Below are 16,469 nucleotides of genomic sequence, written 5' to 3' on the forward strand. Positions count from 1 at the left end.
CAATTCTTCACATGTAGATATTTGATGTTGAGATAGTGATTATACGGTGTACGGACGGTATGACGGCCTGAGAGATTAGATGAGATGAGATGAGTTTTGATTCCTAAAGATATGTCATGCAGGTAAGGCTTATGATACGTAGATGACAGACATTAAAGAGTTTTGCATATTTCACGATACTCCAGGAGAGGAAAGATGCACACCGGGGCCTTGCTTTTGATAGCAAAGCTAGAGGGCGTGAAAAATTCCGGCTGTGCATGCCTCGATCGTTCACGGGATGATTTGCTTGGCTGAATGATTTACAGCCGCAGCAACTCCACACTGTCTTCCATGTTTTCAATAGAACCAACGCCGATTGACACAACTTCCCATCCTCCAGCACCGTCCTCCTTCTCCTCCAGAACAGACGCAGGTGGATCAGGCTCATCGTCCGACGAAATCGAATGGGGCCCAGCAAAGACGGGGATGAAAGGAGGAGACGAAATCAGGTCGTACTCAGCAGGCAAAATCAGATCAGGTCTAGAACTAACAGACAGAGTCAGGCCAAGCCCAGCAGATGAAATCAGATTGGTCCCTGTGTAGAGAACAGCGTGGCGACTAGTCGGAGCCAGATGAGGCCCAGGTCTAGAAAAGGGAGTCGACCGAGATGTAAGCTCCGGGGGCTTTGCTTTCTTTGCCCAACCCGTAGGTGAGCTCGCTGCGATGAGCACGATTCGGAGCAGTGCCAGCATGGTGTAGTGGGCGTCATTTCCCCCATTGTGGAAAGGAGCTTGTGAGACTAATCCCACATCGAGATCGACCAAAGTGTCTCTCAGGGATCGTGCATTGGTAGTACGTCGCATGACACGCCACAGCCAATTAGTATCCCATACCTTGGTGATCGCCGGCAAAGGAAGGTCCATGCCGTTGAAGACCTTACTGCCAGTCTTAGCAAGCTGGGTCATGTCGCCCGCCATGCCGTGGCCGACTAGGATCAATGACCGACGGCGAAGCTTGTATTCCGGGATATCGCCAACATGGTGCCCATATGGAGGCGAAAATAGCCGATCAATCCTCGCTCCAAGCTGATTTACAGAGAGATTTTCACTCTGTCCAAATCCGAATTTCTTAGGGCATGAGCTGCCTCGTTTCCAGAGGTCGTGTTTGCAATTCTCTCCGGTACGAAGATGGTGGGATTTGATCATCTTGCTCCAATTGACCCCGTCCTCCCCTGGGGGCAGGTTCACCAGATCGAGGGTATCAAGGAAAGAAATCCCAAGCTCTGTAATGTGATCTTTCCATTCCACATCTACGGAAACGAAGATGTATTCGCCCTCCATATCAAACCGAGGGGCCTCCAGGAGGCTGACTGGAGGCAAATCCATGACGAATGTGGTTGGGTGAAGGCCAAAGATGCATACAACTCTCTCCAAGGCTGTGGAGTATTTGATCTGGTGTGCAATCTGATGATCCATCCGTTGTTTCTGCTTGGGCCCTCTATTGTTTCGTGCGGCCTGCATCCCGGCAAGAAGCTTCTCGAAAAAAGGTCCAGTCACCGACAACGGCTGGTCTTCCATCCAAGCATCCCAAGAACCAAGGGGAAGAGTCACTCCCAGCAATTTCTCCTTGTCCGAACGACTCTTGGTCGTTCCCAGCTCTGTGGGAATAGGCGATCCATCGCTGCCATCAAAATGAAGCAACATGCCTACTTTCCCATCGAGTGTAAGGTCGCAATGTTCCTTCGCATTGGCCTCCTTTAAGAACGCAAGGACATCTTCTGCACGGGCAAGCGTCAGTCGGCCACCTCCGGGATGGGTGAAGGGGATCTTGAGGTAATATCTTTGCAGGCTGCTTAGTGTGTGCACCTTTTGCTCTCAATGGGAAAGCACTCACTGTTTCCAGGGTCGACACCAGAATTTCTCCTCATGGAAGAAGTATGCTAACAGGCGCAGGGTCAATTCCTTGTCCCTACCACCAATGTATGTGTTGGGAAACCTAGCTAATGCCATAATGGGACACCAGTACCCTGCAATATTCTCAGCTGTCAGACCCGGAATGGGCCCAGCCTCAACCAAATCTTGGGAAGACCCAACATCGATCCGCACATGATGAGAATCATGAGTATCGAGCCATTTCCCAATCCCAGCATCATTTTGAAGTCTGACATCTGCATGTCGGGTAGAGTCATCACGGCTAGATTTGGTAGGTTGTCTGGAATGCACGGATGAACTTACATCCTCAAATGCGTATGAAGGCTTAGGATCAGACACGCGCCGAGCACCAATGACCATTGTCTTCTTGGGGCGGGGCTTTTTTCCCTTCTTTGGGTTGCTTCTCTTGCGTCCCATGATGGATCGTGCTCGATGAAGGAGATGTAGAAGATGGCTTTGAAAAGGGATGGGGTGACGGCAATCGTGAAGGAGAGGAGGATGGAGAGGGTGGATGGAATGATGAGATGGGATGGGATGAAAGGGAGGCAAACACTGAAGTGATTTCATTCTTAAACCCATGAAGTGGAATGGTGCCAGGTTCAACATGGACCACGGGACTATTGAGAGGCTTTACTTTCCGATTCATGGGTAGACGCCTATAGAAATACACTGCAAGTTTAGATAAACATACTTCCCTGGAAAGGGAGGTGGTAGTAATAGTAGTTGTATTCTTCATTTGGGTAGGTATACAATCTATTGTCTTCTGGAACAATCTTAAATTGCGATAGTAGATTTGCTTGACTAAGGTATGCCCGTTCACTGAGAAAAACGGACCTAAGCCTCTACCTGTATACATAGGTCATCTACCTACGGATCTGGATCATTTCTAGACCGTTCAAATGCTTAGGTCCAGCTTTCTTTCTCCTCCCTGTCTTTCCCCTAGTCTATTGGTGACGGGGATCTGCTTCAATACTTTTGACATGGATATGATCTGCCCGTGTTGGGATGTGGGTGAGTGCTCCCCGGTATGCGAAGATTAGTTTCGTTGATTGTAGTAAGTATTCCTGGCCAATCCTGACCAAGACACTCTTGCGATGGTTCGACGGCCGAGTCTGGTTTAATTCGATTTCAGGTGGTTATGTATTTGCTAGACCATAATTGTGGTGCTGTCTCGAGCCGCCCCAAGGGTGAGAGGGGAACCTGTTTCCATATAAATAGTACGCTATAAGTGGAGATAGACCCTATTGAGAGCCCCTTCATTCATAATGACAGTTAAGGAAGCGGTTGAATTTGAATTTGCTAAAGGCTCATAACTCCGGTGATGCCCTATTGTAAGTAAACTCCGACTTTAAACGCCATAGCAGACTAGAATCCCCAGCAATTGAAGCAAAATCCCGTGGTATCATACAAACAAATGCTCATCGACGCCCCCCTCGAACAATGCCGTCTGTCCCTTTGTGGTATCTGACGCGGCAGTTGGGACAGTACCATTTAGCCGTGCGTGAAGGAACTTCCGACAGACCAACACAGTCCAGGTGGAACCATTCCCGATCACACTGCGAGTCATTAGCATACTGCATTGTTGACCGGAATAAACGAAGAACTTACATCTGGATTCTCGCAGCAAATCATCGTGCCAAAGCTCACATCCCCACAGACACAATACCGAGGCTCATTCGCATCGATTTCCTCCAGCACACCGTCTTCATCAATTCGAACGTCTTGTGAGTCCCGTATGCTGATTCGTTTCTTGCCAGGCTTGGCTTTGCGCCGACCGTAACTAACAGCAGCACCGCCATCTTGGCCGTTTGAAACAGGTCCTGGAGCAGGTCGCTTGCGCTTTCGACCTGGCGCAGGGAGACTTGGCGCATGTGAGGATTCGCGGATTGGAGTTTTGCGGGCGGGTGTCGCACTTTTGATGCGATAATCTCGCACCACGGTTCCAGTGGTTTGAAGACTACCTAGACTGCCCAGATCAATCGCCGCAGCTGCAGAGCGCCTTGATGACGGTCGTGTAGCAGGTGGTGTGGGTGTTCCGGCTGGCTTGCCAGCCGATCTTGTGGAAGGGCGTGACTCATTAGGTGAGGCCAAAGCAGGTTCTACTTTGGTTTCGACTGGTGATGCTCGTGTTGTGATTGTAGAAACAGGGCCGCTGTTCACTTCTCCTGATACAGTGGCAGCTGGTCCACGACTGGATTTGCGACGTTTATGCGACCTGGGAGCAGGTACCGGCGCAGGCTCAGGTGCAATTACTTCTTCTTCCAACCCATTTTCTTCGGCGGGAATCTCCTCCCGCTTCCTCTTGCGTGACGATCGATTATTTGGGGTCGCTTGAACAGAGCTTGAAGGCTTCACTGGAGTTTCGCCGTTCAATGCCGCCTCGCGTGCCAGCAGTTCACGCTTCAGCTTCTTGGCTTCATTTAACTTCATACCACGATTGCTAATCTTGGTCTCCTCCAGGTCACCTCCCATTTCGCCGCGATGGGTCTTCTCGAGGTTATCACAATCAATAAATTCTGCGCCGGTTTGCTCAGCTAGCGCTTTAGCCTCCTTATAGGCGTCCCAGCCACGGCCGGACAGAGCAAGCTCACGCCAGACCATGACCTCACTGGGCTGCCACACGGCGTTCTTCTTCATCTTCTTCCGAAGCTTGGTCATCTCCCACTCCGTCAACCGGATCCAAGGCATGTGTTCGCTGCCGACCTTGGCATCCGCAGGAGGAGGCTTCAGTAATGCAAGCGCATTGCTAGTAGAGACTGCAACACCTGAGCTTGGGCGGCGTGCCTTGTCCTTCTTCGGGGGCCTGGCAGGTTTGAGGGGAAGAAGATCCAACTCTTCAGCATCTGATTGTTCAGTACTGGCAATGGGAGAGTCAGGGTTGAATCCTGCCAGATGATCCGCCGCAACACCTGACCGGCGCACCTTCTTCTTGTGACTGCGCTTAGGGTTATCCAGGCGGAGAGTGATACGCGTCGTTGACGCGTTGTCCTTCTTAGAGGGGCGCGCACGTTTCGGTGTAGGCTCTGGCGGCGGCGGAGTCGGCTCTGTGGAGGGTGGTCTTGGTAGCGCATCGAGCTTCTGTCTGATACAGCTCAGCCGGTCGAAGTGGCGATCGACAACGTCGTATAGGCGGCAAGCCTCCGCATACGCGGATTCGCGCGCATTGATCGCGCGATCAAGCTGGGTGGATATGTCTCTGCGCAATGTGATTGCACTCGGTTGCTCGTCAGGGGGAAGGTCGGGCAGCTGGCCGTAGGTATTGGTCAGGGAGTGTACTGAATGCGCCGAGTCGAGGTAGCGCTCATCCAGACCGCGGATCAAAGTGAGGGAGCGGATAAGATCGGCAGGAAGGTACTCGGTGTAGTCAATGTAATCGGTCACAGTGGCCTGGGCATCTGGATCGAAAGGGCCGTCCAAAATGACCCCACCACTGTGGTCAGTCTCATCGGTCATGGCCATCTTGCGGGTTGTGATTCGCGTCCTTTGAAAATCCGCGCAGGGTACACCAATAAGCAAAATACAATGGGCTTAATAACAAGACACAACAGTCAGTCACATTCCCAAGGTCACAAATTAAAGCAAAACGACAACGGAGCGACGAGAACCCGACGATGAGGCGTTGCAACTGCAGCTGGGGAACAAACAGCGGGTTATCTTTGTTCCGTTTTCACGTGATGTATCACCCTAATCGGGTAATCTGCTATCATCATGAGCCTCGCACCTGGATTTAAAAAGCTTTCGCTGAGAATGAGTTCATCATACATAAAAGAAGCATAGCCATCTAAGCAATGGGTGGAAATTCTATGTTACTATTCGCATTATGAAGTTCTATTATTGTGTCTTGGTGCCGATGAAGTATATACATGTAAAGAAACATGGGCACCCGCGAGTCACCCCGCGGTGGAGACGTAGAAGGGAAAAATAACAAGCCGTACCGCCGTATAGGGGCACCTGTCCCACTTGGGAAATCTTTACTGCAACCAGGAGTATCGTTTCTGACTTCTCGGCCTTTGACCAATTTGGGTGGCCACTTGCTATGAGCCACTTAAATAGCTTCTCTACTTCCATGTTCGAACTTGGCTTTGGATGAGTCAATTTCCTGTGGATATTCATGATCTGTCTTTACTTTCGTCAAAGTCTTTACTTGAGCTCCCACTTTCCATCATCAGACACGATCTCCACTGGCCTCCGTTCATCCAAAGACTTTCGGCCAGCATCCAAGATAGCTGTGGTGGCGATTGTGTTACGCAGAGTGGGAAGAGGACGAGCATCCAGCTGATCGAGAGTCAAACGGCCTTCATTGACAGCCGTCACGGCGTCGATGAACTTCTCGAAGCTGATGTAGCCGTATCCGGTCTGACCACCGAAGTTGCCTTCTTCGTCAGGGGCATAGCGCATGTAGAAGCTGAAGTCAATGTTAGCTTGTTTTGTCCTTTTATACGAGAAACTGTTTCACTCACGGGTTCACCCAGATCAGTCCCTGCTCATCGGTGGTCACGTCATAGGAGCGCTTGGCCTGGTTGACGCGGATCTCGCCATTGGCAGCCATATCTGTCTCCCATGTTAGTCAAATAGTCAATTTTCCAATTGGATCACAAAACATACAGTGGAAGTACTGGTTTGAGTGCACGCCGGCGTTCTGCGGCGCGGTCCAGCTGGCTGTATAAACACCCGTAGCAATCTTCGCAGGATCATCCTTGCGACGCCACTCCACGAGAAGAGTAATAGTATCCTCCGTCTCAGGAACACAGCCTAGAGCAGCAGCGGTACCCTGAGACGCAGTAGCCGTGACCCGCACGGGCTTATAGTCCGGAACCATACTCTCGCAGACATCAATGTGGTGCGAGTTGAGATAATACGAGATATCTGAGTCGCGGCCTGCCCATGCCTTGAAAGTTTCAAGCTGGCTCTTGGGCTGACTCATATAGCTGTAGAAGTAGTTGAAGTCGCCGAGGGTCTTGGCCTTGGCGCGGGCATCTGAGTATGCCGGATCGAAGCGTTTGTGGTGCTCGATGAAGACGAACACTCCATGTTTGCGCGCAGCGTCGACCAGTGCGAGGTGGTGTTCTAAACGCTGGGTCGCAGGCTTGGTGATCAGCACATGGTGGCCGCGTTCAATGGCGTACAAAGCAATTGGGTAGTGAGTGGAGTCGGGAGTGAAGATGGTGATTGCGGAGCCCTTCGGCAGAGCGTCAATAGCCGCCTTGTAGGCATCCGGGTCGGTCTGGTCATCGGCGGGGAACGAGGTGAATGAAGTGTCGAGGCCGTTGTACACTTGGCAGATGTTGCGGTGCAAGTGATCGCCTGTAATTTTCTGTTAGCGCAATTATTCTCGTGACTCTGTGGATGTGCTCTTACGAATGCCCGGGAACTTCTTGCCCGAAACGCCGACCATACTCAGGTCGCCCACCTTGCCTCGTCGGCGCAGGTCGAACAGAGATAGACCGACCACGCCGACCTTCTTGTCTGAGCCGGAAGCACTTCCACCGACGAAGCCGGTAGTGTACTCGCCAGTGCCAACCTATTTGCGATTAGCATGCGCATGCGACGGGAGCTCGTGAGGCCTACCATCAATACGCTAGGAGGTGCCATGATGATTTCTTGTCAAGGTAGAGGATGACAAGGTAGATTGGAGGGGTGTGAGGAGATTCAAAGAGGAATTGAGGGAAATAATAGGGAAATCTGGGTCTCGTGGTGGACGTAATTCTTCCGGCGTTTGAAAAACGTCAATAGCCGACCTCGTCATATCTTATCGGCGCGGGGTGGCCATGAATGCTACGATGCGGATTTCTGCTCTTTATACTTGAACATATTATATTCCTTGCGCAATTAGACTATAGTATTTGTTCAGAATCCGACTTTCTCTAACGCGCCTACACTTGCTTCTCCGATCATAATAATGCCTGCGCAACAGTATTTACACTGACGAGACCATGTAATGCGCCCCTCCTCCGCGAAATGTCACCCCACACTTGCAATGTATATTCTGATTGGTGGAAGTAGTTTATCCACCATACAGATCGCATCGGGGGATTTGCCGACGTGGGGAGGAGTAAGGAGGGCTGGTTAAATAAAATCGGACCAGCTGTCTCCCTGTTTTCTCTACATCTACATCAGTTTGTGAGTTGAGATCCTACTCATTTGGAGCCCCCAGCTTCCAGCTCCTTAAACTAACAACAACAGCATCATGTCGCCCACTCCACTCCGCCCCGGCGTCTATGCGCCAACCATGACCTTCTTCGATCCCAACACTGAAGACCTCGATGTTGCCTCAATCCGTCGCCATGCGGTGCGCTTGGCCAAGGCGGGTCTGGTTGGTCTTGTCACCATGGGCTCCAACGGCGAGGCCGTGCACTTGACGCGTCAGGAGCGCGCAACCGTTACACGGGAAACCCGCACTGCTCTTGATGAAGCCGGATTCACGAATGTGCCAGTTATCTCTGGTGCCAGCGAGAACAGCATTCGCGGCACCATTGAGCTGTGCCAAGAAGTTGCCGCAGCCGGTGGCGAGTATGCTCTGATCGTGCCGCCCAGCTACTACCGTGGTGCCGTCGGCAATGACGAGACTCTATACGAGTACTTCACTGCTGTGGCTGACGGCTCTCCCATCCCCCTTATCCTCTATAACTACCCCGGCGCCGTCGCTGGAATCGACATGGACTCCGACCTCATCATCCGCATCTCCCAGCACCCCAACATTGTCGGCACTAAGTTCACCTGCGCCAACACCGGCAAGCTGACCCGTGTCGCAAGTGCTCTCGGCGCTATCACTCCTCCCTCCCCTCTGGCCCCCGTGCAGCGTGCTGCTCCCACCGTCTCAAAGCCAGACGCCAAGCACCCCTACGTTGCCTTTGGCGGTATCGCCGACTTCAGCATCCAGACTCTCGTCTCTGGTGGTTCCGCGATCCTGGCCGGTGGTGCCAATGTTGTCCCGCGCCTGTGCGTTCGTATCTTCAACCTTTGGTCCGAGGGCAAGCTCGCCGAGGCCATGCAGGCCCAGCAGCAGCTCAGCGACGCCGACTGGGTCCTCACAAAGGCGGCTATCCCCGGCACCAAGTCCGCAATCCAGTCCTATTACGGCTACGGCGGGTATCCCCGTCGGCCCCTGGCCCGTCTTAGTGAGGCTCAGGCCCAAACGATCGCCGACAAGATCAAGGGCGCATTGAAAGTGGAGCTGTCGCTGCCTGATGTGGCATAATTATGACAATGGAAAGAATGTAAATGCACATAGGATTACTAGGTTGTATATGATCATGCCATGACTTCAAATGCCCCCTCTATTCCCGAGTAATCCACGAAATAAATAGCTTCTAGACGTCAATCATCGTCATGCTAGTATGAGCCCTAAGTCCAAGCCCTACAAACGGGACCATGCATTTCCTTATCGTTTATCGTCGATAAGGAGGCAGTCCGGAATCTATTTTCTCCTGGACATCTCATAGGCGGAAAAATAGGCGATCGGAGTTGATACGAGCCTAGCATCGTTAAACAACACTGCAACAGCAAAAAGTATGCCGGTTGCATGCGCATTTTCAGGTCGATGAGGTCATGTAACCATGCTTCATCTCCAGTATTGTTGGCCAATTCGTTTCTGCTATGCATGATTTCTCGTGCGAGAATCTCGCGCTTTGATTCCCGAGCCTGAACCAATGGTTTGGCAGATGGAGCGGCCCCCCACGGTGACAAGTCCGAGATATGGGGGTCACGGCACCTGGAGGTCAAAGTGTATTTACAATTCGGTACAGTATATGCCGCCCTTGGTGGAGATAGCATTTTGTTAAAGAGGCGTTTTTTATTTTTTTGATATACCCCTCCTTCCCCCCCCACGCAGGAGGGTCTTTCTTGTTTCTTGGTTTGCCTTTTAAACTGTCGCCTCCCCAATCTCGTGGAAAAGAATCTACCTTGCTTTTTATTCAATTCATTATATCTTGGAACAATGCCTTATCCCGAGGAAGCTGAGGGCTTCCAGGTCGATGGACCTAATACTTTCACCCAGTTCCACAAGCGCTTCGTGAGTTGAATGCAGCTGCTTCAGAAGATTGTCTAACTGGTGTTCTTCGGGGCTGTAGTACAAGTTGAAGCCGTTTGGTGACTATGGTAAGTTGAAACCTATCGTGCCACATCTCGATCAGCTCTAATATGTACACAGACGTGGACATCAAGATTGAGGCATGCGGTGTCTGTGGAAGTGACGTGCACACCATCAGCGGTAGGAAGCTCACAAATGAATCAGCACGATCTCAGCTCACAAATATCTTTCAGGTGGATGGGGATCTCAGAAGTTCCCTCTGTGCGTGGGACACGGTAGGCACTCCGATCCTTCAAGACTCAAGATCAATTGCTAACAAAGTTCACAGAAATTATCGGCCGTGCCATTCGCGTCGGTCCCAAGGTCACCCTCATCAAGGAGGGACAGCGCGTCGGCGTCGGCGCTCAGTCATACTCCTGTGGCGAGTGCAAGCAGTGCCTTAACGACAATGAAACCTACTGCCCCGTGCAGATGATGGATACCTACGGATCGGAGTGGCCCGAGACTGGAATCATCAGCCAGGGCGGATACTCATCGCATGTGCGCACACACGAGCACTGGGTGTTCCCCATCCCTGATGCTCTGTCCAGCAACACCGTGGCGCCGATGCTGTGCGCCGGTCTCACTGCGTACTCACCGCTTGTGCGAAATGGTGCCGGGCCTGGCAAGAAGGTTGGTATCGTCGGGCTGGGTGGTATCGGACACTTTGGTATTATGTTTGCCAAGGCTCTTGGGGCTGAGACCTGGGCTATCTCACGGTCTAGGGCTAAGGAGGCCGATGCTCTGAAGTTGGGCGCTGATGGGTACATTGCTACTGCTGAGGAGGGGTGGGAGGAGCCGCACAAGTTCTCGTTTGATTTGATTATCAACTGTGCCAACTCGTCCGAGGGCTTTGATCTTGCGCGTTACCTGTCTATGATGGATGTACATGGTAGATGGGTCAGTGTCGGTCTTCCTGAGGAGGAGGGTCAAATTATCAAGGCTCAGAACTTGATTTCTAATGGTGTGCTTATTGGGGCTAGTCACTTGGGTAGCCGGCGGGAGATGCTGCAGATGTTGCAGTTGGCGGCTGATAAGGGGCTGAGGGGGTGGGTGGAGGAGATTCCGATTGGCGAGGAGGGCCTGAAGGAGGCTATGCTTCGGATGAAGAAGGGTGACGTGCACTATCGCTTCACTCTGACCGGATACGAGAAGGTGTTTGGTTAAACAGCTCCGGTGTGGAATGTTAGGTGTTTCTGAGACAGGGGGTGGTTGGGGAGTTTTGGTGATGTATAACGCGTGTGTGTGGCGAGGCTTTTTATGAGGGTATTTGGTTATTGAGATGCCAGTCTGAAAAATAGACAATGATTATCATGATCTTTACCTACGTCCAGCTTATACTTCTTAAGTGCTATTCTTCTATACCCACTGGGCTATGTTGGGCTGGTCTGAGATCCTCTGTCCCCCTGCCTTTATACCGTAATCTGTTGAAAACCTGACCCCAGGCTGAACTGTAATATTTCTCAATGCTCAAGAACTGCATTCTATTGTCTTGGACCTTAACGTGCAGCATTGTTTAAAGTGGACCGACCCACTTCCCTTGAAGCATGAACCACGAACCGGATCGGCGGCATCTTCAATTTTGGATTTACCGCGTGTTAGATCCGACCTGAAAAGACTTTAGGAACCCTACTTTACCCGATTGTCAGCAGAGTTCCAAGGTTAATTTGAATCCCTGGAACTTGAAAAGGTTGAATCGCCACCCGAGGGTACAAGATCAGATGTACTCGGTACTGGCCCGCCCGGCCCTTAAGCATAGTCAGTGCAGTAGCAGTACTCCGCACGGGCGTAAATCCCCCAGGACTCGCCCCCAGATGCTAAGAAAAACTTGACCCCTACAGGAAGAGTACGGACGTAAGTACAGGTACACCTGAAGGAAGCATTAAGCATATGACATTGCCTGTATCGAGTACTTCAAGGCCAACCCCGGACCTAATCGATTCACCGCCCGACTCTTAGACCCGCCCATTCTTTTGGCTTTTGGGTTCATCTCCCTTTTCTCTCCTTGCGCCTCTTCCTTCTGAATTTTTTGTTGTTTCCTTGCTCATTCTTTCGCTTATATCGTTTTCTCGGTGTTATTTTCGGTCCCTATCTTCGGTTTCATACATCGTTTAGAGTCCCTTCACTGGGACCCCCCGGAAAACTTGCATCTCACGCCATACGTATAGACAGGGGACTGGGAAAAACTCAGTCGTTTCATTCACATAAACAGCCGGTGTCCAGCCGAGCTTCGAGCAACTGACGCATCAAATTCAATCGCTTCGAATTCGTCGATCACTCGCCCTTATTACCCGTACGATTACCACCATTATGTCGCCACGCGAGAACTCTAGCGGCCTCTCTGTGCGGCGCCGCCCCTCGCTCTCCCTGCGCCCTCGTTCCAAGACTGCTGCGCATTCAGCTACACTACCGAAAGACAATGCGCATGGCCAGTGGCAAGATACCTCCCTGGCGGAGGTTTCCGACGAGTATAACGCCTTGACGGTAGATGATACGGAGTTGTTTCCAGAGGCTGTGCCTCGACGTCGTGCAGCTAAGAGCTTCTCGAGTCTACGTCATCCAATGGACGGCCTAGTGGCTCTGGGCCGCCGCCTCTCCGTCTCAGTCCGCAACAAGTCCTCGAAACAGAGCTTGCGGGTTCCAGAACTGGAAGATGATAGTGAGTGCAGTTGCGAGAGTGGCTACTTTCACCATGCTGTGGCCCACGGCTCGAACCACAAGCGCAATGCCGGTCCTGGAAGCTGGGCTCCTAGATCCCGCGCCTGGTCTAATGGTATCAGCATCAACCGTCGTCCCTCGCTCAACAGTGTTTCTGCCCTGCAGAGTTTCTATGCTCCAACTTCTTCAGCCCCGGTGCCCATTCCAGGCCATGGGCTTGCGCCTCCGATCCTCCCGAACGATAAGTTTGCGGGATCGGCTGCGCGAGCCGCTGCCGCCGCGCAGAATGAAGCGGCCAGGCTGGAATCGGCCAAGACGGAGCGGGACCTCCAGAAGTCCGACACCAGAGTGAAGAAGGATTCTGAGAGTGGTATTGGAATTGACTTGCGTGACCACTCCGGTCGGTCCTTTGTGACCTGTGTGACCTGTGTGCGCATTGGTAAAGAACCATGAATTCGGAAAGACTTGATTCAGGCGCTAATATCAATTATAGACCCAGTTTCTTACCTCCCCGCCGAGATCTCGGCTCTCGTTCTTTCATATTTAGACCCTGCGTCTCTCATGGATTCCGAATCCGTGTCCAAGGCCTGGCACCGACAGGCTTCTTCGCCCCATGTTTGGAAGCATGTCTTTCGTGGCGCATATCCTCGGCGCCCGGCCAGCTCCACTGCAACCATGAAGAAGTTGTCTGTTGGACTGGGAAAGTCAATCCCCAACCAGGACTGGAAGAAGATGTTTCTCGTCCGGCGATCTCTTGAGCAACGCTGGAGACAAGGCAAGGCCGCGGCCATCTATCTTCACGGACACACAGACAGCGTTTACTGTGCGCAGTTTGATGAAAACAAAATTATCACTGGCTCTCGTGACCGCACCATTCGTGTGTGGGACGCCCACTACCCGTGGTCCTGTCAAAAGATCATTGGCTCTTCCACGGGCGATGTGACTATCGATGGACCGGTGAATAACCCGGCACAGCAGGCCACGGGCAAATCTCCCTTTGCAACTATTTGCCCACCATCGACTCCCTCCGCAGGGATCGTTGCTCCTATGGAGCACCCGTCATTTTATCACAGTGCTTCAATTCTGTGCTTGAAGTTTGATAAAGAAATCATGGTCACTGGGTCCTCAGACTTTAGCTGCATCGTGTGGGGTATCAAGAACGGCTATCAACCAATCCATCGTCTCATCGGCCACACTGCCGGCGTGCTTGATGTCTGTTTCGATGACCGGTATATCGTATCCTGCTCGAAGGACACTTCCATCTGCGTGTGGGACCGCAAGACCGGCGCCCTTCTTAAGCAACTATCCGGCCACGACGGACCTGTGAATGCTGTGCAACTACGCGGTGACCTCGTGGTGTCAGCAAGTGGCGATGGTGTGGCCAAGCTTTGGAACGTCATTACTGGCCACTGCGTCAAGGAGTTCATCAGTAAGGATCGTGGTCTTGCGTGTGTTGAATTTAGTGATGATGGTCGAACTATTTTGACTGGTGGCAATGATAAGATTATCTATCAGTTCGACGCCAACACTGGCGAGCTGGTCCATGAGATCCGTGCCCATTCGTCCCTGATCCGGTCGCTTCACCTTGACAGTATGAACAAGCGTATTGTCAGCGGTAGTTACGACATGAGTGTCAAGGTGTTCGACGCTGACACGGGTGAATTGTCTATTGATCTGCCTGGTTGGACAACCAGCTGGATGCTGAATGTCCAGTCGGACTATCGGCGGATCTTGGCGACTAGCCAAGACTCACGGGCCGTCATTATGGATTTCGGCTACGGGCTAGATGGGATTGAATTGCTGGAGGAGTGATTTTATTGTATCTGACTTGATAACTTTGTTTCTTGAATTAGCGTTGATTTTGAGTATTCATGCCAGCATGGTCTTTGGGGAGTTGGCAACATATGGGAAATCGAGGTATGGGAAATCGAGGTATGGGGACTGGACAAAAGAACTGATCATAGAGTCTCTGAATTTATTTATTTAAAGCAACACTCGCTATCTACCAGCTTAGGATGAAATCATCGTGAGTAAAAAGACCAAAAAGGACCTGAAAGGATGCCTGAGGTGATATGTTACCTAATCCCTCGTGATTGGCTGTCATGATGTCTAGCGCCGCCAATAATCCGTGGATTTTGGCATCAAAACAAACCATCGTTGTTTTTCATCAACACAGACAGGCAAACCCCAGCGAGGAGGCCCTGATCTTACACGGATTTTTTATCTGTCGATCTCTTGTCGAATTTTGTCTCTCAATCTCCCCCGTCTCTTCCTCAAGCGTTCCGATTGCGACTATCACTACCCCACCATGGGCGAATCCAGGTTGGCTTTCCCCCCTAATCGACGATCGACCTCTGAACAACATAGAATTATCAGCTAACCCTGCCTTGTCTACAGACAAGAGCTGCTGGCATGGTTGAACAACCTGCTGCAGTTGAACATCACTAAGATCGAGCAGTGTGGAACCGGGTATGACGGATCGGCCACCCCTCCCCCTCCACCCCTGGAGGGGGTACACGTCGGATACGCGGAGAAAAACAATGGACTGACATGGCTCTCGGGCGGAATCGAACAGTGCTGCGCTATGCCAGATCTTTGACTCCATTTTCAGTGAGTGCGACCTTTGATCGCCGGCGCTCGGAGAAGCGGTCAAGCCGCCCGAGATTTTGTGAAGGCATATACTGATGCGAATGATCTTTCTTTTTCTAGTGGATGTGCCCATGTCCCGGGTGAAGTTCAACGTCAACAGCGAATATGCTTACCTCCAAAACTTCAAGATCCTCCAGAGTACGTCTCGACAATCACTCACGGTCACCGTCCATGTCACCGTCCCAATCACCCTTCTAACATAACACTCGTTTCAGATATCTTCACCAAGCACACTGTCGAGAAGCCCATCCCCGTTCAATCCCTTAGCAAGTGCCGTATGCAGGACAACCTCGAATTCCTCCAGTGGACCAAGCGATACTGGGACCAGCACTATCCCGGCGGTGAGTATGACGCCGTCGGCCGCCGGAAAGCATCTGGCGCTCCCGCAGGTGCCCCTGCTGCGCGTACTGTCTCAGCCGGTTCGCGACGCGGCGCGACCCCGACTACTGGTGGTGCCGCCCGACCCCGGGTTGCTGCCGCGCCGACCGGTGCCGCCACCGCGGCTCTGCAGCAGGAGATTTCGACACAGAAGGAGGCCATTGCCGGACTCGAGAAGGAGCGGGACTTCTACTTTGCCAAGTTGCGCGACATCGAGTTGCTGCTGCAGAGCGCTATTGAGGCGGACCCCGAGTTGGATAAGGAGGAGGATACTCTTGTCAAGCACATCCAGGGCATTCTGTACTCAACCGAAGTAAGTTTTATCCGACAGAGTATTTCGGGTCAACGACCATGCTAATGGGATATCAGGATGGATTCGAGATCCCCGCGGAGGGTGAGGAGGTCGTGGGTGACGACCTGGAGACGTTCTAAGCGAAGCGGGATCGGGCCCAAAATCGAGAAACGTCTCAATGTTAAATACCCCATGAGATGTGAAAGCGTAGATAGTGGATTACACGCCCATATGGGAACCCATCGGGTGGTGTTATGTTCAGTAAAGTAGCGAAACATACCACAAACCTAAGTGATTATGACTACGACTGTGACTGTGACTGTGACTATAAATCTTACCTAATATCCAAGGCTCGTGTATGTCTAACCATAGTGCCAGACAGGAATAGTGCCGTTCCCTTGCGGGAAGACAATAATTAAACCTGCAGCGCGCTAGTTTTGGCCAGACTCGAGAATGATCCACCTGTCACCGATCCGTGGATTCCATTGGCTGAATACCATGCGTACCTGCATCA

The 16,469-nt window shown here is 51.8% G+C and overlaps 7 protein-coding genes across 7 annotated transcripts; 4 read left to right on the top strand and 3 right to left on the bottom strand.

Annotated features, from left to right (window-relative positions):
- Positions 1-299: 299 nt before the first annotated feature.
- N7443_010389 (plasma membrane proteolipid 3) lies at positions 300-2,327 on the bottom strand (the record flags this gene model as incomplete). The annotated part of the gene is made up of 2 exons (XM_056890445.1): positions 300-1,818; positions 1,873-2,327. The coding sequence occupies 2 exons, from the start codon at positions 2,325-2,327 to the stop codon at positions 300-302; spliced, it is 1,974 nt and encodes a 657-aa protein (XP_056736936.1).
- Positions 2,328-3,328: 1,001 nt separating this feature from the next.
- On the bottom strand, positions 3,329-5,369 carry N7443_010390 (putative PHD finger domain protein; the record flags this gene model as incomplete). Its single annotated transcript, XM_056890446.1, has 2 exons — positions 3,329-3,466; positions 3,519-5,369. The coding sequence occupies 2 exons, from the start codon at positions 5,367-5,369 to the stop codon at positions 3,329-3,331; spliced, it is 1,989 nt and encodes a 662-aa protein (XP_056736937.1).
- Positions 5,370-6,050: 681 nt separating this feature from the next.
- N7443_010391 (Gfo/Idh/MocA family protein) lies at positions 6,051-7,502 on the bottom strand (the record flags this gene model as incomplete). Its single annotated transcript, XM_056890447.1, has 5 exons — positions 6,051-6,315; positions 6,371-6,461; positions 6,516-7,214; positions 7,269-7,431; positions 7,479-7,502. The coding sequence occupies 5 exons, from the start codon at positions 7,500-7,502 to the stop codon at positions 6,051-6,053; spliced, it is 1,242 nt and encodes a 413-aa protein (XP_056736938.1).
- A 595-nt stretch (positions 7,503-8,097) lies between these two features.
- N7443_010392 (dihydrodipicolinate synthase family protein) lies at positions 8,098-9,108 on the top strand (the record flags this gene model as incomplete). The annotated part of the gene is made up of 1 exon (XM_056890448.1): positions 8,098-9,108. The coding sequence occupies one exon, from the start codon at positions 8,098-8,100 to the stop codon at positions 9,106-9,108; it is 1,011 nt and encodes a 336-aa protein (XP_056736939.1).
- Positions 9,109-9,846: 738 nt separating this feature from the next.
- N7443_010393 (NAD(P)-dependent alcohol dehydrogenase) lies at positions 9,847-11,145 on the top strand (the record flags this gene model as incomplete). The annotated part of the gene is made up of 5 exons (XM_056890449.1): positions 9,847-9,921; positions 9,980-10,007; positions 10,060-10,119; positions 10,173-10,214; positions 10,268-11,145. The coding sequence occupies 5 exons, from the start codon at positions 9,847-9,849 to the stop codon at positions 11,143-11,145; spliced, it is 1,083 nt and encodes a 360-aa protein (XP_056736940.1).
- A 1,143-nt stretch (positions 11,146-12,288) lies between these two features.
- N7443_010394 (F-box/WD repeat-containing protein) lies at positions 12,289-14,448 on the top strand (the record flags this gene model as incomplete). The annotated part of the gene is made up of 2 exons (XM_056890450.1): positions 12,289-13,075; positions 13,130-14,448. 2 exons carry the CDS (start codon positions 12,289-12,291, stop codon positions 14,446-14,448), a joined length of 2,106 nt encoding a protein of 701 aa, XP_056736941.1.
- A 496-nt stretch (positions 14,449-14,944) lies between these two features.
- eb1 (microtubule-binding protein BIM1) lies at positions 14,945-16,095 on the top strand (the record flags this gene model as incomplete). Its single annotated transcript, XM_056890451.1, has 6 exons — positions 14,945-14,958; positions 15,034-15,105; positions 15,212-15,246; positions 15,346-15,423; positions 15,501-15,976; positions 16,033-16,095. The coding sequence occupies 6 exons, from the start codon at positions 14,945-14,947 to the stop codon at positions 16,093-16,095; spliced, it is 738 nt and encodes a 245-aa protein (XP_056736942.1).
- Between the last annotated feature and the right edge of the window lie 374 nt (positions 16,096-16,469).

Source organism: Penicillium atrosanguineum, assembly GCF_028827265.1.
Source record: "Penicillium atrosanguineum strain IBT 20685 chromosome Unknown utg000008l_segment0_segment0, whole genome shotgun sequence".
In the NCBI taxonomy this organism is placed as follows: Eukaryota; Fungi; Ascomycota; class Eurotiomycetes; order Eurotiales; family Aspergillaceae; genus Penicillium; species Penicillium atrosanguineum.